The sequence below is a fragment of the Triturus cristatus genome, chromosome 1_2, assembly GCF_964204655.1.
Source record: "Triturus cristatus chromosome 1_2, aTriCri1.1, whole genome shotgun sequence".
Lineage (NCBI taxonomy): Eukaryota > Metazoa > Chordata > Amphibia > Caudata > Salamandridae > Triturus > Triturus cristatus.
The window spans coordinates 206,403,255-206,426,613 of NC_140580.1; the positions used below are offsets into that span (position 1 = coordinate 206,403,255).

General features: G+C 39.9%; 1 protein-coding gene across 2 annotated transcripts in view; it reads left to right on the forward strand.

Annotated features, from left to right (window-relative positions):
- CDH23 (cadherin related 23) overlaps positions 1-23,359 on the forward strand; it is a 1,199,511-nt gene that overhangs the window by 1,021,827 nt on the left and 154,325 nt on the right. For both annotated transcript variants that reach the window (XM_085603466.1, XM_085603467.1), the window contains exon 37: positions 1,088-1,185. In XM_085603466.1, the coding sequence (XP_085459592.1) occupies positions 1,088-1,185 (98 nt within the window). The remainder of the gene's footprint in view (positions 1-1,087; positions 1,186-23,359) is intronic.

The window sequence follows — 23,359 nt, forward strand, 5'->3', positions numbered from 1 at the left end:
GCTTCAGTTAGAAAGGTTGTGACAGCTGCACCTTAAAATTCTGAAATTATACTCAGTAGGTGGTAAACGTTTTATTAATATTTTATGCTCTATTTGTACATTAATGTGATTTGTAAAGGTTTGAATTAATAGCGCAATAAATCTTGTTCTGATCTCGTGTTGAACCCTCACATTCAGGGGCGTAGCTTTGGGGGGGCGAGTGTTTGGGCTGCAACACCTCCCTTCAAAATGTATTATTTACTACATAGTTGGGTACAGGGGCTTTTAGTTCGGTATAGTAAGATGTCTCTTCGATTTCACCTGGGATTTTTAAATAACCACTTAGACAAAAACACTTACACACACATTCTTGTCTCTGTTTTGAAGGTCTTAAAACATGGTTATTTCACGAAATTCTGTGTTTTAAGTACCCTTCAGAATCCGCACTCCATTCACTTTCCACTGACCCTTAAGCCCCCCTCAGGCGCTGCTTCCCATATCATGATTAACATTATATGCCAGTCTGATTGTCGAAAATCTTAAACTCGCACCCCCACAGTCCTACTGACCAAGCTCCGCCCTTGGGTCTTGCCACTATAGATGGAATCTCGTGCATTGGCCAGGCGAGCCATCGGACTGAAGGTGTTTTGTGTTCCTGAATATGTTCCACATGGTTTATCTGAGTCCGTGAAAGATGATGCTGGGGAAGGCGAAGGTTCTGCTGGTGCTGGCAGTCGGTGGTGCAAGCTAGATGTGTATGGAAAACAGCAAATGGCAGACCGTGTATATGACGTATCCTGTATCTCTAAGAAGTATCTACTTAAAACAAAATTAAAACAAAAACAACAATTTCTTCAAGAGGCCACGGATTTATTAGAGAAAGTTTGCTGAGTTTACCAGCATACCATATCTCTTAAAATGTCACTTGATCCCTCCTCAGTGTTTCTTTTCTATAGGAATTTCGCAAAGCATAAGCAGATTTTAAAGCACCTATAGTAGTACAGTGTTTTTGCATGCTAAGTATATTGTACGACTACATTGTAAGTATACATATGTTGTGACAAGTTTCAACAATCAAACTCAACAAGTGCAATCTCTTCCATTACAGTTCCATGTGGACAAGAAGGGACGTGTGAGTTTTGCTCAGACGGACATGCTGTTCCATGTGGTGAATCGAGACACAAACCGCATCCTGGACGTGGAGAAGTAAGATGTACCTCAACAGGTTGTTTGGTGATGGATGGGGAAATTAGAGATATTTAGTGATAAGATGTTGCCTTCCCTGTAAATGTACTCCTGACAATGATAAGAATCCCAGTAAACCTATTCTGACAAGTCAAATAGACCATCAGCAGGGGGCCTGTGTGTCCGGTCGAATTCCAGCCTGGTTTATGCAGGGAGGAACTAGTAATGAGTCGGATTTTTCTGCCCCTGATTTACTGGAAACCCCAGTATCAGTAATTCTGGAGTTGGGGAAACATTGGCCCATTTTCTGGATCACCCATAAAGAAGGTTTGTGTGTTGGCATTGACCTCAGACAACATTAGGAAACAAACAACTTTGAACACGTCCAAGCTTGTTGTAGAGTGCTATGATCATGCCTTAACAGGGGAATATATAGGGGGGACCAACGGCGAAATAGGAGATATTTCCCAACTGGGCATTTCCTCAGATGGACCATTACAGCTGAATCACAGTGAGTCACCTATCATGGCAAGTAGCTAACTGACCTGTGAGTCACTGTGATTATCTACCACAACTTTACTGGCCAACCATAAGTACATAACTTTTCTTAACAATAGCCCATCTTTTTAAGCGGGGTCTATAAATACATATTCATTTGAAAATTATGGGTAAGTACTTATAGGATAAATAGAATTTGTTAAAAAAAATCACTTAGCCTAAAAACCTAGTTTCTAAAATCTAGAACACTCCTAACTCACCAAAAACTGTATGCAAATCTTCCAGATGCAGTGTGGGAAAGAACTTAACATAGCACTTGACAATCGTTTGACATATTCCTTCATACCAACAAACAATGGCTCGAGCTATTCCTTCATACAAACACCTTACCCACCACGCCTGAGGCAGGGGGATCCTTTATAAAATACTATTTTGCTTGTGCCTTACAACTGCCTGACTTCAAATCATTAATACCACATACTCTAATGCTGGTTGGCAGGGTTGCAGCAAAGTTGCCTCCTTAATGCATATACTGTGGTCCTGCCTTCGCTTGGGAGACCTCTAGGATATGGTCTTCTCTGCATCTCACAGATACGAGGACAGGACATAGACAAGCTACCTGATCTGTCCATGCTTGGCAGGCTGTCATAGGGTATGTATCCACTCCACAGCTTCTGGTGGCCAATACACTATCCTATGCCTTTGGAGGATAAACTACCAGGCCAACATACAAACCCCGGTTCCATAAACTTTGGTACCTATTAAGAGATGAGAAACTAGCGTATCACCTAGCAGATAAATCTCACATTTTCCCTAGAACATGGAACCCTGTTCTATCTTTTTTTAACAAGGAGTACAGAGGCATTACTTTCCCACAAACCGTGCAAGCCTTGGGGCTGATTGACGTCTCCTTGGTTTCACGGTTTGGATTCGCTGTGGTCCTGGAAGACTCATGGACCTTTCAACTACCTGCATGAGTGGTCTGTGTTGGTGGGTGGAAACTAGGAGGCACAGCTGTGGGAAACAATATATAGGCAGTACTGTCAGCAAGCTAAAACTGTGCATTCTGAAGAATATGAGAGCAATTACCAACAGGGACTTCACAAATGCCATGTCAAAACACATCTGGAAGGAACATAGTGGGGATTTGAGTCATTTCTCTTTCTATGGCATCCAACATATCCCCTTGAAAATCAGAGGAGGTGATTGTGACTTAATTTTAAGAAAGCAAGCAATGACAGGATGCGGACCTGTGTTTAGCTGAGCACTGTTCACAAAGTGTCTAAACTGACACTACCACTTTAGTACATAATATTTATTTGTTTCTCAATAAGGACACAAAAACATTTTTTCACTAAATCATTTCAATGTGTTCAGGTATAAGACAATCACTGAGTTAAATCCAGTTTGTACCAGAACAAAATTATAAGCTGTATGCATCAAACTCATTTGCAAACAGTATTCATTTGTAGTATAACGTCAATGCATTTGATGTCAACAATTCAATATATGACATAGTTACAACACATCAGAAAATAAATCAGAAAATAAAAATGCCCAATGCATTTCGGAACCACTGTTCCTTCGTCAGGGGCCAATCTGTGGAAAAATAAAAAATAAAACATTTCATTGCTTCAATTGTTTTTTGAAGGGACTCAATCTCTAGCAACCAATTATGCTCCAAACTCGCCTCAAAAATGAGTTACCTGTGTGTATGTAATATATGTTTACTGTTGATTGAGGAACCTCGTAATTCTGTGAATATAAAGAAACGCGCCACATAGGGGTTAATCTAGCCATTGGGACCTAGATTCAAGACCGTGAACATGAGTTTGTGGTAACACGGTAAATTCATTGGCTTACCTCTCTCAAGCTACTTTATGGTTCTGTGTGGAGAGAGTAAAATATTTCAGAAGCTGATAACACGTAAAAGTTGGTGTGTTTGCTAGCTGAGAACGACAGACCGATTCCAACTGTAGCCAGTCATAAAATTTGCGTGAAAAAATCTTACCTTACTAAGAGTGCAGTAAGCTGTAGAAAGAGGGAAAGGAAAGCAAAAAAAAAATTTTTTAAAGAACTACTCTAGTTTTCGATTCAAACTTGGTAAGCCACCATAACGGTCAGCGAAGAGAACCTTACCTATCGTTCAAGAGCAAGCCTGAGTGACCGACGAAACGCCTCAACTGGTGAACGAGTTGTCAATAAACTAGAATAATCCGGATGTTTATATGGTAAAGCCACCGGATCTTGAACCGGAAACGCTTAAGGTGCTCAAGCGAGCCTGGGGGGTGAGTTCAGTCTTTATCTCGACGCTTGCGCACTAGGCACCCGTAAGCGCCATCTTAGATCGGGATACGATCACCGCGGGATGCTATAATATATCACCTTTGTTTGGTGTTAGTCAAGCTGAATAGTAAAAAAAGGTGTTTCTCCTATCTGGGACTGTGATCTGAAATGACCTCATGTGCATCCATCTTGCACTGTGTACTAAACGGATGTGAGATAATATTGAGATTACCGCCAAACACGTGCATAAGCGCCATTTTAAAGCGGACTGAAAGTTCATGTGTAAAACTAATCATTTACTATGAATAAAGAAATGTATAGCGAAAAGAAAGTATTCCCCAAATATTTCTGTGCCTAATTTTGTCATGACCAAATATCTTGAATGCACTTAAACGAAAAGAGGATGAAAAGATCCTAGTTAATGGGGACGACCTTAGTTAAGTCCTCAAAGAAGGTAATTGTCGCTAATGATATATATCCAAGTGTATCAAAAAATATGCTTGTTTGATCAAAAGATTTGATGAAAAGATAAAGAATGCACCTGGTGCAGAAAAACCATTCTAAAACAAGCTGTGCTATATTACTATTGTGAGTGTTTTTGTGGTGCTGTGATGCTTTATTAATGTGCCATGTCTGACAATCTTGGGTTGCTGGCTTTAATAGATAATCGGGTGACTAAATGAAACTTAACATCTCTAACAGATCATGGAATCCTACGGGTTTTGGTGTGTGCTGTCTGTCAGTCTCGGGTTGCTAGCTTTGATAAATGATAGGGTAACTAAATGAAACATGACATATCTAACCTATCATTAAGCCCTGTGGGTATCAAAGAATCCAGATATTTGATCCAAAAGACCTCCCTTTGTAGTAGTTTCAAGTGGTTATTAACACCTTGCTGTTGTCCCACGTGTTCAATGATTTGGAATCTGAGTTGTGATATTGAGTGGCCTGATTCATGCCAGTGCGCTGCCAAAGGTGAAGTTTTGCTCAAAGTCCTAATCCGACTCTTGTGTTCTGTGAGTCGTATCTTCATTTTCCGTTTGGTTTTGCCTATGTACAGTTTCCCACATGGGCATTTGATCCCGTAGATTACGTTGGAGGTGTTGCAATCGCTGGTGTGTCGGAGTGTAATATCCTTGCCTGTCGTGGGGTGTTTCAGAATATTTCCTGGAATGACATTATTGCAATGTGAACAGTTCTGACATCTTAATGTTCCTTTATTGGTGCTGATGGTATGTTGTTGTTTTTTCGTTGAAGAAATGAGTTCACGTAGGTTTTGACCCCTGGTATAGGCATGTAATGGCAGGTCACGAAAGATATTGTTAAAGTCTGCTTCATTAGAAAGTAGTTCCCAACGTTTGTTGATAATTTTCTTGATGGCAGGTGAACTTGTGGAAAATTTTGATATAAACACTATATCTGTTTTGGGTGTTTTTGTGACAGATGTCAGCAGTTCTCTCCGTGGTTTTGCCAAAGCCTTTGCTGCGCAAGAATCAATGATGGTTATGGGATAACCTCGTTGTTGGTATTTCAGTTTTTGTACTTGGATTTGAGTTGTGCTGTCAAGTGTATTTGAACAAATGCGTTTAATCCGGATGAATTGCGAGTAGGGTAGATTGTTAATCAGGTTGTTAGGATGGAAGCTGGAGAAATGTAACGCATTGTTACGATCTGTAGGTTTGGTATATATGGTGGTGTTGAGACCATGTCCGTCTGCATTTTTATGAATAGAAACATCCAGGTATTGAATAGTGTGTGTGTCAATTTTATAGGTAAATTGAATCCTCGGATCATGAGAGTTTAAGGTTGTGATCATTTCTTCAAACAGTTGCTGTGTATTAGTCCAGACCAGGAAAATGTCATCAATAAATCGACAGTATGTATAGATGTTTGACCACCACTGTGGAATGTCCATTATATGCTCCTGTTCAAACATGGCCATAAAGATGTTGGCATACGATGGTGCCCCCGGAAAACCCATCGAGGTTCCCGAGAGTTGAGCATAAAATTGTTCTTGCCATTTGAAGTAGCTATGGTGGAGACAGAAATGAAGTAGTTGTAGTATGAACACTTTTTCTGTGTCAATATCTTCACGTTGAAGGAGGGCCCATTCAACCGCATCCATGCCTGTAGAGTGGGGAATTGAGGTGTAAAGAGCCACCACATCGATGGTGCACAGAAACCAAGTAGATTGAATGTTGGGTTGAATCAACTCCAATTTCTGAAGGAAGTCCGTGGTGTCCTTAGTGTATGACCACCAGTTCTGCACGAATTTCTGTAAGTAGTAATCCAAGAATTTGCCCACTGGATCAAAAATTGAGCCACAACCCGAAACAATGGGTCTGAAAGGTGGTTGTTGTAAGTTTTTATGTATCTTGGGTAACATATAGAGATGAGGTCTGCGTGGATCTGGTGTAGTGAGAAACTGCTTGGTCTGTTCGTCTATCCAACCTGAATCATATGCTTTTTTCAAGATATCTTGTAGAATGGTTTCCAGTTGTGTTGTCGGATCAGTTTGAAGAGGCAAATAAGTCGTTTGATCATTGACATGAGTGTTAACTTGGTGTAAATAGAACTCTGTGTCCATTATAACTATAGCTCCTCCCTTGTCCGCGGGTTGGATAGTTATATCTGGGTTAGTTGCCAGGGTTCTCAATGTGATTTTTTCATGGTATGTCAAGTTTTGGTGTTTGTTAGTACTGTGGGACAGATTTTTTATATCCTTTTTTACCATGATCTCAAACGTATCCAGCATCTTGTGGGACACTGGAGCTTGAAAGGTGCTTCGAGGCTTAAATTTTTTTATAATGCCAGTGTCTGGCGGTGCTTCTGTGGTTACGACGTTGGAAAAATAATGCCGTAAGCGTAGTGACCGCATGAACTTGTAAACTGCTACATCAATTTCCAGTTGGTTTGTATGATTAGTTGGGACAAAGGACAAGCCTCTGTTTAAGACTGCTTTCTGATATGGTGTGATATTTACCGATGAGATATTGACAATCAAGGAATGTTCTTCCCGCTTCGTAGCGATTTTCCTGCCCTTTCCTCGCCTGGTTTTGCTGTTGCGGAGGGAATTTCTGGTGGTGGTATGCCTTGATCCGAAGCCTGGGACAAAAAAGACACCGTGCTTGTTTTATTAACTTGTGCAGAGGCCTCCTGTGATGAAGATTGTAAATCGGAAGACGACGCTCCTGGCTGCACTGGAGTTCTAGATGTGGAGATATCCTTATCAGAAACCAGGCTTTCCTCTGATGAGTGCACATTGGGTTTGCGTGGTTCAAACTTTTTGCGTGCGTATATTTCGGCCCAGGTATACACCTCATTTAGTTTGTAATCAATGGTGTCTCTTTTATATTTCCTTAGTTTGCCTTCTTGTAACTCCCTACTGTACTTATCCAATTTTATGTTTAGACCCTCTAAGTTGATTCTCCAGGTGTCATTTTCAAGTCTAGTTTGAACCCAACATTCAATCTACTTGGTTTCTGTGCACCATCGATGTGGTGGCTCTTTACACCTCAATTCCCCACTCTACAGGCATGGATGCGGTTGAATGGGCCCTCCTTCAACGTGAAGATATTGACACAGAAAAAGTGTTCATACTACAACTACTTCATTTCTGTCTCCACCATAGCTACTTCAAATGGCAAGAACAATTTTATGCTCAACTCTCGGGAACCTCGATGGGTTTTCCGGGGGCACCATCGTATGCCAACATCTTTATGGCCATGTTTGAACAGGAGCATATAATGGACATTCCACAGTGGTGGTCAAACATCTATACATACTGTCGATTTATTGATGACATTTTCCTGGTCTGGACTAATACACAGCAACTGTTTGAAGAAATGATCACAACCTTAAACTCTCATGATCCGAGGATTCAATTTACCTATAAAATTGACACACACACTATTCAATACCTGGATGTTTCTATTCATAAAAATGCAGACGGACATGGTCTCAACACCACCATATATACCAAACCTACAGATCGTAACAATGCGTTACATTTCTCCAGCTTCCATCCTAACAACCTGATTAACAATCTACCCTACTCGCAATTCATCCGGATTAAACGCATTTGTTCAAATACACTTGACAGCACAACTCAAATCCAAGTACAAAAACTGAAATACCAACAACGAGGTTATCCCATAACCATCATTGATTCTTGCGCAGCAAAGGCTTTGGCAAAACCACGGAGAGAACTGCTGACATCCGTCACAAAAACACCCAAAACAGATATAGTGTTTATATCAAAATTTTCCACAAGTTCACCTGCCATCAAGAAAATTATCAACAAACGTTGGGAACTACTTTCTAATGAAGCAGACTTTAACAATATCTTTCGTGACCTGCCATTACATGCCTATACCAGGGGTCAAAACCTACGTGAACTCATTTCTTCAACGAAAAAACAACAACATACCATCAGCACCAATAAAGGAACATTAAGATGTCAGAACTGTTCACATTGCAATAATGTCATTCCAGGAAATATTCTGAAACACCCCACGACAGGCAAGGATATTACACTCCGACACACCAGCGATTGCAACACCTCCAACGTAATCTACGGGATCAAATGCCCATGTGGGAAACTGTACATAGGCAAAACCAAACGGAAAATGAAGATACGACTCACAGAACACAAGAGTCGGATTAGGACTTTGAGCAAAACTTCACCTTTGGCAGCGCACTGGCATGAATCAGGCCACTCAATATCACAACTCAGATTCCAAATCATTGAACACGTGGGACAACAGCAAGGTGTTAATAACCACTTGAAACTACTACAAAGGGAGGTCTTTTGGATCAAATATCTGGATTCTTTGATACCCACAGGGCTTAATGATAGGTTAGATATGTCATGTTTCATTTAGTTACCCTATCATTTATCAAAGCTAGCAACCCGAGACTGACAGACAGCACACACCAAAACCCGTAGGATTCCATGATCTGTTAGAGATGTTAAGTTTCATTTAGTCACCCGATTATCTATTAAAGCCAGCAACCCAAGATTGTCAGACATGGCACATTAATAAAGCATCACAGCACCACAAAAACACTCACAATAGTAATATAGCACAGCTTGTTTTAGAATGGTTTTTCTGCACCAGGTGCATTCTTTATCTTTTCATCAAATCTTTTGATCAAACAAGCATATTTTTTGATACACTTGGATATATATCATTAGCGACAATTACCTTCTTTGAGGACTTAACTAAGGTCGTCCCCATTAACTAGGATCTTTTCATCCTCTTTTCGTTTAAGTGCATTCAAGATATTTGGTCATGACAAAATTAGGCACAGAAATATTTGGGGAATACTTTCTTTTCGCTATACATTTCTTTATTCATAGTAAATGATTAGTTTTACACATGAACTTTCAGTCCGCTTTAAAATGGCGCTTATGCACGTGTTTGGCGGTAATCTCAATATTATCTCACATCCGTTTAGTACACAGTGCAAGATGGATGCACATGAGGTCATTTCAGATCACAGTCCCAGATAGGAGAAACACCTTTTTTTACTATTCAGCTTGACTAACACCAAACAAAGGTGATATATTATAGCATCCCGCGGTGATCGTATCCCGATCTAAGATGGCGCTTACGGGTGCCTAGTGCGCAAGCGTCGAGATAAAGACTGAACTCACCCCCCAGGCTCGCTTGAGCACCTTAATCGTTTCCGGTTCAAGATCCGGTGGCTTTACCATATAAACATCCGGATTATTCTAGTTTATTGACAACTCGTTCACCAGTTGAGGCGTTTCGTCGGTCACTCAGGCTTGCTCTTGAACGATAGGTAAGGTTCTCTTCGCTGACCGTTATGGTGGCTTACCAAGTTTGAATCGAAAACTAGAGTAGTTCTTTAAAAAATTTTTTTTTTGCTTTCCTTTCCCTCTTTCTACAGCTTACTGCACTCTTAGTAAGGTAAGATTTTTTCACGCAAATTTTATGACTGGCTACAGTTGGAATCGGTCTGTCGTTCTCAGCTAGCAAACACACCAACTTTTACGTGTTATCAGCTTCTGAAATATTTTACTCTCTCCACACAGAACCATAAAGTAGCTTGAGAGAGGTAAGCCAATGAATTTACCGTGTTACCACAAACTCATGTTCACGGTCTTGAATCTAGGTCCCAATGGCTAGATTAACCCCTATGTGGCGCGTTTCTTTATATTCACAGAATTACGAGGTTCCTCAATCAACAGTAAACATATATTACATACACACAGGTAACTCATTTTTGAGGCGAGTTTGGAGCATAATTGGTTGCTAGAGATTGAGTCCCTTCAAAAAACAATTGAAGCAATGAAATGTTTTATTTTTTATTTTTCCACAGATTGGCCCCTGACGAAGGAACAGTGGTTCCGAAATGCATTGGGCATTTTTATTTTCTGATTTATTTTCTGATGTGTTGTAACTATGTCATATATTGAATTGTTGACATCAAATGCATTGACGTTATACTACAAATGAATACTGTTTGCAAATGAGTTTGATGCATACAGCTTATAATTTTGTTCTGGTACAAACTGGATTTAACTCAGTGATTGTCTTATACCTGAACACATTGAAATGATTTAGTGAAAAAATGTTTTTGTGTCCTTATTGAGAAACAAATAAATATTATGTACTAAAGTGGTAGTGTCAGTTTAGACACTTTGTGAACAGTGCTCAGCTAAACACAGGTCCGCATCCTGTCATTGCTTGCTTTCTCATGTAGTGGGAGAGGACAAAATCCCACATAGCTGATGCACCATTATTTTTTACTCTGAAAATTTTGAATACGCTGATTTACATTGGAGTGCTACCTTTCAACATTACTATTTATCACAATTTTTGTCCAACAAGGAGCAGCACCCAGCCAGAATAACAATGTCGTTCGATTCCATCACGAATATAACAGATAACAGAGCAACAACCATGGTTTACACTACAGATCAAGCATCTGAAATATATTCTTTAATTCAGGAAGTTAGAAGCATGGATACACACAGTGGCTCAGTCTCGCAACAACTTAAGCAACTTGAATATTTAACCAGGCGACAACTCAATCAACAACTTCATGCCTCTACATTAGTACAGTACCACAAAGCCAAACGGATTCCCAGAGGATTGCGATTATCCATAAGACCTATGCTATTTCGTTTCCACCTGAACCCAACTTTCATGAACAAATGGTTTTCAATTTTGAATAAATGTTCCCTTGATCTGATACTTCTGATAATCGAGGAGCTCTCTAAAACCATCAAGGACCTCGAACAGGAAATTAACACACTGAAAGATGAACTTCAAACTAGACTTGAAAATGACACCTGGAGAATCAACTTAGAGGGTCTAAACATAAAATTGGATAAGTACAGTAGGGAGTTACAAGAAGGCAAACTAAGGAAATATAAAAGAGACACCATTGATTACAAACTAAATGAGGTGTATACCTGGGCCGAAATATACGCACGCAAAAAGTTTGAACCACGCAAACCCAATGTGCACTCATCAGAGGAAAGCCTGGTTTCTGATAAGGATATCTCCACATCTAGAACTCCAGTGCAGCCAGGAGCGTCGTCTTCCGATTTACAATCTTCATCACAGGAGGCCTCTGCACAAGTTAATAAAACAAGCACGGTGTCTTTTTTGTCCCAGGCTTCGGATCAAGGCATACCACCACCAGAAATTCCCTCCGCAACAGCAAAACCAGGCGAGGAAAGGGCAGGAAAATCGCTACGAAGCGGGAAGAACATTCCTTGATTGTCAATATCTCATCGGTAAATATCACACCATATCAGAAAGCAGTCTTAAACAGAGGCTTGTCCTTTGTCCCAACTAATCATACAAACCAACTGGAAATTGATGTAGCAGTTTACAAGTTCATGCGGTCACTACGCTTACGGCATTATTTTTCCAACGTCGTAACCACAGAAGCACCGCCAGACACTGGCATTATAAAAAAATTTAAGCCTCGAAGCACCTTTCAAGCTCCAGTGTCCCACAAGATGCTGGATACGTTTGAGATCATGGTAAAAAAGGATATAAAAAATCTGTCCCACAGTACTAACAAACACCAAAACTTGACATACCATGAAAAAATCACATTGAGAACCCTGGCAACTAACCCAGATATAACTATCCAACCCGCGGACAAGGGAGGAGCTATAGTTATAATGGACACAGAGTTCTATTTACACCAAGTTAACACTCATGTCAATGATCAAACGACTTATTTGCCTCTTCAAACTGATCCGACAACACAACTGGAAACCATTCTACAAGATATCTTGAAAAAAGCATATGATTCAGGTTGGATAGACGAACAGACCAAGCAGTTTCTCACTACACCAGATCCACGCAGACCTCATCTCTATATGTTACCCAAGATACATAAAAACTTACAACAACCACCTTTCAGACCCATTGTTTCGGGTTGTGGCTCAATTTTTGATCCAGTGGGCAAATTCTTGGATTACTACTTACAGAAATTCGTGCAGAACTGGTGGTCATACACTAAGGACACCACGGACTTCCTTCAGAAATTGGAGTTGATTCAACCCAACATTCAATCTACTTGGTTTCTGTGCACCATCGATGTGGTGGCTCTTTACACCTCAATTCCCCACTCTACAGGCATGGATGCGGTTGAATGGGCCCTCCTTCAACGTGAAGATATTGACACAGAAAAAGTGTTCATACTACAACTACTTCATTTCTGTCTCCACCATAGCTACTTCAAATGGCAAGAACAATTTTATGCTCAACTCTCGGGAACCTCGATGGGTTTTCCGGGGGCACCATCGTATGCCAACATCTTTATGGCCATGTTTGAACAGGAGCATATAATGGACATTCCACAGTGGTGGTCAAACATCTATACATACTGTCGATTTATTGATGACATTTTCCTGGTCTGGACTAATACACAGCAACTGTTTGAAGAAATGATCACAACCTTAAACTCTCATGATCCGAGGATTCAATTTACCTATAAAATTGACACACACACTATTCAATACCTGGATGTTTCTATTCATAAAAATGCAGACGGACATGGTCTCAACACCACCATATATACCAAACCTACAGATCGTAACAATGCGTTACATTTCTCCAGCTTCCATCCTAACAACCTGATTAACAATCTACCCTACTCGCAATTCATCCGGATTAAACGCATTTGTTCAAATACACTTGACAGCACAACTCAAATCCAAGTACAAAAACTGAAATACCAACAACGAGGTTATCCCATAACCATCATTGATTCTTGCGCAGCAAAGGCTTTGGCAAAACCACGGAGAGAACTGCTGACATCTGTCACAAAAACACCCAAAACAGATATAGTGTTTATATCAAAATTTTCCACAAGTTCACCTGCCATCAAGAAAATTATCAACAAACGTTGGGAACTACTTTCTAATGAAGCAGACTTTAACAATATCTTTCGTGACCTGCCATTACATGCCTATACCAGGGGTCAAAACCTACGTGAACTCATTTCTTCAACGAAAAAACAACAACATACCATCAGCACCAATAAAGGAACATTAAGATGTCAGAACTGTTCACATTGCAATAATGTCATTCCAGGAAATATTCTGAAACACCCCACGACAGGCAAGGATATTACACTCCGACACACCAGCGATTGCAACACCTCCAACGTAATCTACGGGATCAAATGCCCATGTGGGAAACTGTACATAGGCAAAACCAAACGGAAAATGAAGATACGACTCACAGAACACAAGAGTCGGATTAGGACTTTGAGCAAAACTTCACCTTTGGCAGCGCACTGGCATGAATCAGGCCACTCAATATCACAACTCAGATTCCAAATCATTGAACACGTGGGACAACAGCAAGGTGTTAATAACCACTTGAAACTACTACAAAGGGAGGTCTTTTGGATCAAATATCTGGATTCTTTGATACCCACAGGGCTTAATGATAGGTTAGATATGTCATGTTTCATTTAGTTACCCTATCATTTATCAAAGCTAGCAACCCGAGACTGACAGACAGCACACACCAAAACCCGTAGGATTCCATGATCTGTTAGAGATGTTAAGTTTCATTTAGTCACCCGATTATCTATTAAAGCCAGCAACCCAAGATTGTCAGACATGGCACATTAATAAAGCATCACAGCACCACAAAAACACTCACAATAGTAATATAGCACAGCTTGTTTTAGAATGGTTTTTCTGCACCAGGTGCATTCTTTATCTTTTCATCAAATCTTTTGATCAAACAAGCATATTTTTTGATACACTTGGATATATATCATTAGCGACAATTACCTTCTTTGAGGACTTAACTAAGGTCGTCCCCATTAACTAGGATCTTTTCATCCTCTTTTCGTTTAAGTGCATTCAAGATATTTGGTCATGACAAAATTAGGCACAGAAATATTTGGGGAATACTTTCTTTTCGCTATACATTTCTTTATTCATAGTAAATGATTAGTTTTACACATGAACTTTCAGTCCGCTTTAAAATGGCGCTTATGCACGTGTTTGGCGGTAATCTCAATATTATCTCACATCCGTTTAGTACACAGTGCAAGATGGATGCACATGAGGTCATTTCAGATCACAGTCCCAGATAGGAGAAACACCTTTTTTTACTATTCAGCTTGACTAACACCAAACAAAGGTGATATATTATAGCATCCCGCGGTGATCGTATCCCGATCTAAGATGGCGCTTACGGGTGCCTAGTGCGCAAGCGTCGAGATAAAGACTGAACTCACCCCCCAGGCTCGCTTGAGCACCTTAAGCGTTTCCGGTTCAAGATCCGGTGGCTTTACCATATAAACATCCGGATTATTCTAGTTTATTGACAACTCGTTCACCAGTTGAGGCGTTTCGTCGGTCACTCAGGCTTGCTCTTGAACGATAGGTAAGGTTCTCTTCGCTGACCGTTATGGTGGCTTACCAAGTTTGAATCGAAAACTAGAGTAGTTCTTTAAAAAATTTTTTTTTTGCTTTCCTTTCCCTCTTTCTACAGCTTACTGCACTCTTAGTAAGGTAAGATTTTTTCACGCAAATTTTATGACTGGCTACAGTTGGAATCGGTCTGTCGTTCTCAGCTAGCAAACACACCAACTTTTACGTGTTATCAGCTTCTGAAATATTTTACTCTCTCCACACAGAACCATAAAGTAGCTTGAGAGAGGTAAGCCAATGAATTTACCGTGTTACCACAAACTCATGTTCACGGTCTTGAATCTAGGTCCCAATGGCTAGATTAACCCCTATGTGGCGCGTTTCTTTATATTCACAGAATTACGAGGTTCCTCAATCAACAGTAAACATATATTACATACACACAGGTAACTCATTTTTGAGGCGAGTTTGGAGCATAATTGGTTGCTAGAGATTGAGTCCCTTCAAAAAACAATTGAAGCAATGAAATGTTTTATTTTTTATTTTTCCACAGATTGGCCCCTGACGAAGGAACAGTGGTTCCGAAATGCATTGGGCATTTTTATTTTCTGATTTATTTTCTGATGTGTTGTAACTATGTCATATATTGAATTGTTGACATCAAATGCATTGACGTTATACTACAAATGAATACTGTTTGCAAATGAGTTTGATGCATACAGCTTATAATTTTGTTCTGGTACAAACTGGATTTAACTCAGTGATTGTCTTATACCTGAACACATTGAAATGATTTAGTGAAAAAATGTTTTTGTGTCCTTATTGAGAAACAAATAAATATTATGTACTAAAGTGGTAGTGTCAGTTTAGACACTTTGTGAACAGTGCTCAGCTAAACACAGGTCCGCATCCTGTCATTGCTTGCTTTCTCATGTAGTGGGAGAGGACAAAATCCCACATAGCTGATGCACCATTATTTTTTACTCTGAAAATTTTGAATACGCTGATTTACATTGGAGTGCTACCTTTCAACATTACTATTTAATTTTAAGAAAGGCAGAATCCAAGTGGAATATAACTATCGGGACTGAGATCCCTTGGGGTCTCAGCATTGATGCTGAAGTGCATACATTTTTATAATCCATTGGACAATGTTACAATCTGTCTTTCTGGATTCCTCCTTTCAGCCATCATTTAATTAATTTATCAACCTAATGTACAATATTTGTATCTGTGAACATATGGAGAAGTTTGACAGTAGAGGTATTTTTAACATAATTATCACTTACTCAAGGGTATGTCAAATGTTGTTAAAATATTTTCTGATTAAGAGTGAATTTACCAAGAGAAATTGGTTGAGATTCAAGACATGGAATATTGCTGCGGGCAATACTACTTTAGATGAATTATAATTATTGATTCTGCATTGGCACTTTAATGTAGACAGGATAGCCTGAAAAAGTCAGTCATGTTGAAATCTGGCTGTATTGGTAATTGGATCTCACATCCGGGAGGTCTCGAATGATAGAATATATGACCGTGACTGGTATTGCATTTTACTATTTGAGGCAACTCTACTTTAGAGGAATTGTGATTATTGACTCTGCATTGGCACTTTGTGGTTGACGGGATTACCAGCAATGATCAGTTATTGTGACATCTAACAGTATTGTCAATAGGATCTCAGGTCCAGTAAGGCATGAATGATAAAATCCACGACCCCGCCTGGTATTAGATCTTTTCCCGTATTTTTTATTGTATTTATTGAGAGCGTAATGCACTTGCACTTTATATGGATTAGATCTCCTTTTGCAGATTTTGCACGTTTATGTATAGTACATTGCATTCGCAATTTAAATACAATGGAATATATCTGCAGGTTTGTACAATGTATAGCACTTTAATGATTCACATTTGGACATTGCGAATATTGCACAAAAACATTAATTCAAAATATATTGTAGTTGCATGTAAAGTACAAAAGATCATTCCTTGCATGTTTTGCACAACAGATAGCAATGTAATGTTCCTATCTGGAATTTTGCTGATTTTTGAACACATTTAGAATATACATTGCGCAAATGCAATATATATTTTTTTGCCTGAGATTGCTTTGCAACCTTCTGCATAATATGCAGCACATTAATAATGTTCAGTTGAAAACTGCGAGCCTTGCACAATATTATTAATTTAGGATATATATTAATTGCTATGTAGAGGAAAAACATAGGTCATTATAGGCTCTATACAGGGTTAGTAAATAATTTCTGAATATGTTATAAAATTCACCTATGTAAAACACTTTACAGGTCCAATGAGTTTTGAGTACAATATATTATATAAACATTATATGTGAGATGCTATACAAAGGCACATAAGGGGTGTTAACACTCTGTTTTAGATGCTGATACTCTGGTGGTCCTGTCTGTTTTAGTTATAAGGTGTCACCCTGTCAACAACAATATATTATGCTTTGTCAATATATATATTCTTAATTAGGGTAGTGTTATGTGCACCGTATCTTTATGTAATCTGGTACTTCACCAAATTGACGATAATGCAATATGTGTTGCCAATATACTCTTAATTAGAACCATGTTGTATGTATTGCTGGAAACTGAGGGTTATAAATGAAGATGAAGTGAACCTTTTCCATTAAGATTTATGTAACAATGAGAGGGAGGGACTGGTTGATCCCTTTTTCAGCTCAGAAAAGCTTTATTGATATCCAGAAAGGTGTCGATACACAATTCACAAAATAAAACTCATGTCAGTACAATGAAGGTTGCAATAATACATTAATAAGAATTTGGACTCATAAATAAAAAATAAAAAAAAAGAAGGATAAAAACAGTCGAAAAAGTCACAAGAACCACTAAAATATCAAAATATTTAGAAACATTAAGGGGATTCAAGGGGGTTTTAAAACTTCTTGTCGAAATCGTTGCATCTGGGAACACCGCTTGGCATTTGTGTCAAGGTATATTGTGACAGGTGCCCACAAATCCAAGCGCTTCATTGCCATATGTAAGGGATGAACAAAAACAGTATCTAATCTATGATTATGGCAAACAGTATACCACCACGACTTGTAAGAAATTTTTGTAAAATCTTTCCAATTTGCAGTAATTTGTTAAAATGCAACCGCTAACAACAAATCAATAATTTCGATATCAAGCGAAACATTCTCCCAACAAGAAGATAAACTGCCTAAGAAAGCATTGGTAAAAGAGAAAGGACATTTGGTTCCGTAAAACAAGTTAATTTGAGACCACACTTGTTTCCAGTAAGTATGCACAATTGGGCAGGAAAAGATCATGTGAAACAAATCGGCATTTGGGGAGGTACATGTCCAGCAAGCATCAGGTACAGTTGTAAACTGCTTACATAAGACATTGGGTGTCAGGAAAAGCCTATTATACACTGGTTGATCCCTTTTATAAGACACTATGCACTTTAAACTCTATGACTCAAACGAAGGCCCTTGGCCAAAACACGTAGGTCAGTTCTTCTCTAAATGTACGTGCACTTTGCTGGTGGAGATGCAAAATGAAAAAATATAATAAAACTACAAACCTTGATGAATTTGATGGCTGCCGCTGTGCCGTTTTCCTGAGTATGTCCATTGTAACTGAGGTGGTGAATGCGAAGGGCAATAACCGGGAACTGTGCATCATATATATATAGTTATATATTTCCTTTACATTTTATGTTATAGGTGGAGGGAGGGACAGGTTAAGCCCTTTAAAATAAACACTCTGCACTTTAAACTCGGTGACTCAGACGAAGGCCTCTGGCCGAAATACGTAGGTTTGTTTGTTTCAAAATGCACATGCACTTTGCTGGTGGAAACTAATATGAGAATAAAATACATGCATTGGCATATCCAATAGGTCTCGCTTTTGGGACCTTAGAAGTATTTAGTTATGCAGCACAATATCCTTGGTGCAACAACATGAACTGTTGCATGGTTAAACACTTATAGGCGTAGGTTCATGGGAACTAAGGAATAGCTGATGAGCAATATGGGAGGTCGCTCTAAGGAGAATCAGAAACAAATGGAATGCTCTACATCTGAAATTAGGAGCAGAATCTAAATTTATGTTCTCTGGAAATCGAATCTCTCAGACAAGCTTTTAACTAAAATAGAAGAGAGAGTAGTCATGACAGCGCATCTGTTCTCTCATGAAGGTGAACCATCCTCTTCTATGATTGACAGACAATAGCAATGTCCTACCTCACATCTCCTCTGACAAAAGCATAGTAACAACAAAAGAATACCCTATTTCAACTGCCATGATTTCCGGCCTACCGCCAGCGTGAGCAAACATAGTCAATGAAGAGCCCAGGGTTGAGACTCAATCCTGCAGCAAAGAAGCAAGACACACTGAAGATGGAACATGCCACACCAAAGGCTTTTATTACATTCTGAATGGAATCTGTTGCGGCAGCAACCTTTTTCTGAGACAACTCCTCTGTAAACTACCCCAAATCCAAACATGCTAACCAAAGACGGGTATGCCTATTTGAGATCTCTGAAATTTTCAACACATTTTCCTAACACAAACAGGCGGTCAAGATCTTGCTTACATTTTTTTTTTTTTTTTTTTTTTAAACTGTCCAAAATATATATATACTGAGTGCTCTCATAAGTGGCTCTGAGGCACCATGCCCATGCTATGCACAATTCTTAAACCTACAATGTGCAGATTTACAACCTTCCCAAACTTGCTTTGTGAATCTGGCTCCTAGAGAAGGCTTTCTATTCTCAATGGCCTACATAGCTGGGTTTTCCATAATTGCTAATGACAGCGCAAGGAGGTTAGTCCTGGAAAATATAACACTAATTTGTAATATTGAATTTACATGCTAAACACAAGTATGTAAGCTGTTTATCAAACGTTCTTGCCATGTATTTTTATTTCATATGTTACAGCAGCACACCCGCCCCCTTCAAAATAAACATTCCATATAGTCTCTAGTGCAGGACACTAAAGAGGGGAAGACGCCATATGCTCAGGTCAGATCAACTGAGGTTTTTGGTACCTCAGGCGAGAATCATTCTGTACGGGCAAAGCAGTGAGACGAGGTCAAAGAATTATGCATCAAAATACCATGGAGTTGCCATGCAACCTCTATAAACTATGGAAATAAACAAAGCACTTCAAACATTAAAGAGATATTGAAAAATAATTTCACCGCAATCCTACAGTAGTCATAGTAAGATATTACAATTACTACTTGGTTGAATTAGCTAGACTATTGTGGGCTGTCTCCGACGACACTACACGCATGACTGTGTTGAAAAATTAGAGTTAAAAAGATACACACTGTTGCTTTTACGCATTGCCCACTGCAATTTACCCATTTATCTCGAATTAGGAACTGATCAGAGGTGAATTATTACACGAGAGACATGCGCGTGGCAACCGTTTCACTGCATGTAGCCGGGTTACGCAGGACCGTACCTTAGCAGTCAGCATTACTGGGCCTCTTCCACAAACCCCCCTATTGTTTTGGAAACTGGTACATTCCTTCTCTTGTGCACTGGAGTCAGCCTTACGTGCTCTGGTGCTTAACGTAGTGCGCGGATATCAAAGCACGCCAACACATGACTTTGATGAATGACAGGTGCGCCCAGTTACCATGGGGAGGTTCGCTTCTTCAAAGTTACCACAAACCATCGTTTTAGCAATCCGAGACTCTAACTCATAATCCTAGCCTCTGATACATGAGATGCAAAATTTATGCAGGGCACACGAGGGACCCTCTATTCCGAGGACAAAGGAATTATTAATTAAACAGTGGTCTGTAAAAATGGATCCGCGCCGCACCTCGCGGCCCAGTGGCACAAAACTCACACAGAAAGGCACGCACGCAGGAACTGTACCCTCTGAAGGTATAATAAAGCACTACATCATGGTCACGTCACTTGTACTCCGCAGCTTATTTCCTAACTTCAAATGCTCCGACATAAATGAGTACTTTTTGTTTGATGGTGTTTTCTAGTTAATGTCCAAATAAAATGCTAAATAAAATACACGCCCTAAACCAAAACTCTTCTAAGACTGTTTTCTTGAGGGCTCATAGCAGCTCTGACGCAAGAGTAAATGAAAGTGTAAGAGGGTGCCTTAAAGGCCAAGTTCGAAACAAAGTTCATCAGGAGGAATTAAAACAAACACACATGCTGAAAACAGAAGCATACAGAAGAAAATGACAGGCCGATAGGTTAATGTGAGGCAAGTTGAATAAGTACATAGGTCAATATTAAAAACATGGTGGGGTGCATTTTTGCTGCAAGTAAGAGACCTGCCAGCTCTTTACTCAAACAGAAAGGTGAGTTCAGATCATAGAGGCTTAATGAAAAATAAATCAGGTAAACAAAATGCGATACGTAAGCAAACGGGCTCTCTGGGATTTCACAGAAACTTTTATGACAGAAGCGTTTACCAGGAAGATAATTATTTGCCAAGGAAACGATGCCAGCTACAAACAAGATTTACAGGCATATTAACACTCGAGCAGCTGAGCATGAGGAGAGCCTTACCACGCCACTATATAAGCGGACAAGCGCGGCCATGCTAACTAAAAACAGATGGCCCCTGCGCACCGCTGCTAGCTCCCGAGAGCAAAACGCTCTTGGAGTAAACATTTCTCTAAAAGCTGGGACATCCACAAGCCTTTGGCCAATTGTGTGCTAAAGCCAGACGCAAAGGCCAATAGCGTGTGAGCACCACACGCTCGAGCTTGCACAAAAGCTGAAGTGATTCCAAGAGGCCGATTTCCTAGGGCAGCGCATGCGCGCTACGCTAGGCTCGACCTAAAAATACTACAAACCTTGATTGTGTGGCTGCTTCTGTGCCGTCTTCCTGAGTTTGCCCATGGATATTGCGGAGGCGAATGTGGAAAGCAGTAACCGGAAACTGTGTATCCTGTAGCATATGGATCCGGACCACGTAAGGCGAACACCTGGGCGCGGAATGGCTTCCTGTTTTTCAGCATGCTTTGGGGAATCTCTGAATGGTAGCTGTTTCCAGTTGCTGCGCCAGAGTAGAGGAAGGGATAGCGAGAGTCGATGGGAGCATGGTTGCATGGTAGGGGGTCTGTGGGGGGCATAAGGTGCTGGTCTCCCTGGAACACTCTTCGGAGTGGGTGAATTAGGGGTTGGCCCTCGCATGTCCCTCTGGGTTTCCCTACCAGTGACGTCACCATTATCATTACCGCAACAGACTTGCATTTCTCAAATCAACCGGCCTGTGAGCTGTAGTCCGGTAAATGTGATAAGTCTTGGGCGAGAAGTAGTGAACACATAACGTATTCCATGTAGAATTCACTCGAGTGGGCTCACAACGGGGCAGCTGTTTGGATCAATCAGGGCAGAAATATTTTATTTGAAAGTGCATTTAGAAATGATAATTAAGGACCACAGTTCACATCAACCATATTAACCTAATCTGGATAGAGAAATATGGCCTGAATATATTAGTAGCAGCACAGGAACCATCTCGTCATTTGAGAGCCATCATTGAATAATGGCCGATAGGTAGAGCAAAAGAGAGCGCCTCCTCAAGGAGATGTTTGATGAAGAGGGTGAGCTGACAACCATGCAAGAAAATATACGGTCGTCCAGCTCTGGAATTGTCAGTACACCAAAACAACAATTAAGAGTTGGAACATGTGAGGATCTTGGAGATTAATAAGTGGTGGGAAAGTGTCACGTTGAAAAAATATTTTGATTTTAAACGTATTCCAAGGGGGTTGCGGATTTTTGTTCTCCCCGCTCTAAGTGACTCGGATTTTGATTCATTGTCGCAATGGCAATTAAACACCATGGAATGCTCCATGAAGTTGATTAATACTCTAATAATTCATGCTGAAAGAATGCTGACACAAGCAATGTAAAAGGTTGCAAACTTGGAAAAATCACTGGAGAAATTCAAGGAATCGACTGAGGGAACTAAATTGTTTGAAGAACTGGAACAAAGATTAGAGAAGTACAAGAAGAAGGTACACAATAAGAAAATCAGGAAATTCCAGTGTGACAACGTTGATTATGCAACTGGAAGAGTATACACCTTTGCTCTTCGTTTTGATGTGAATTAAAAAACCAATCCATGGACCAAATTCAAGAACAAGAACAAATCAGGATGTCAAGTGCAGAGAGCTATGAAGTAAGTTCGGAGGACAAAGGGCCCACCAACAGTTGACAGAGGATCGATTTTTCAGGAGAGATGTGCCTTCTTCATATGACCACACAAGGGAAGGGTAGAGGTTCACAAACAAGGGGGGAACATCAACAAAAAGTACCAGACGGAGCAACAAAAAGCAAAGGGGAAAAAAACAAAAGATGTGAAGAAATAAGAACATTGGACAAAGATATGAACGAAACAGCCAGGAATGAGTTAGTTATCAACTTATTACCAAGAATTTAAATCTGAAACACCTAAACCTATTAAACAAGGGGTTGACATTCTGTTCCTTGAAAGCAAGGGATCTCGCACCAACCAGGATAGATCTTTA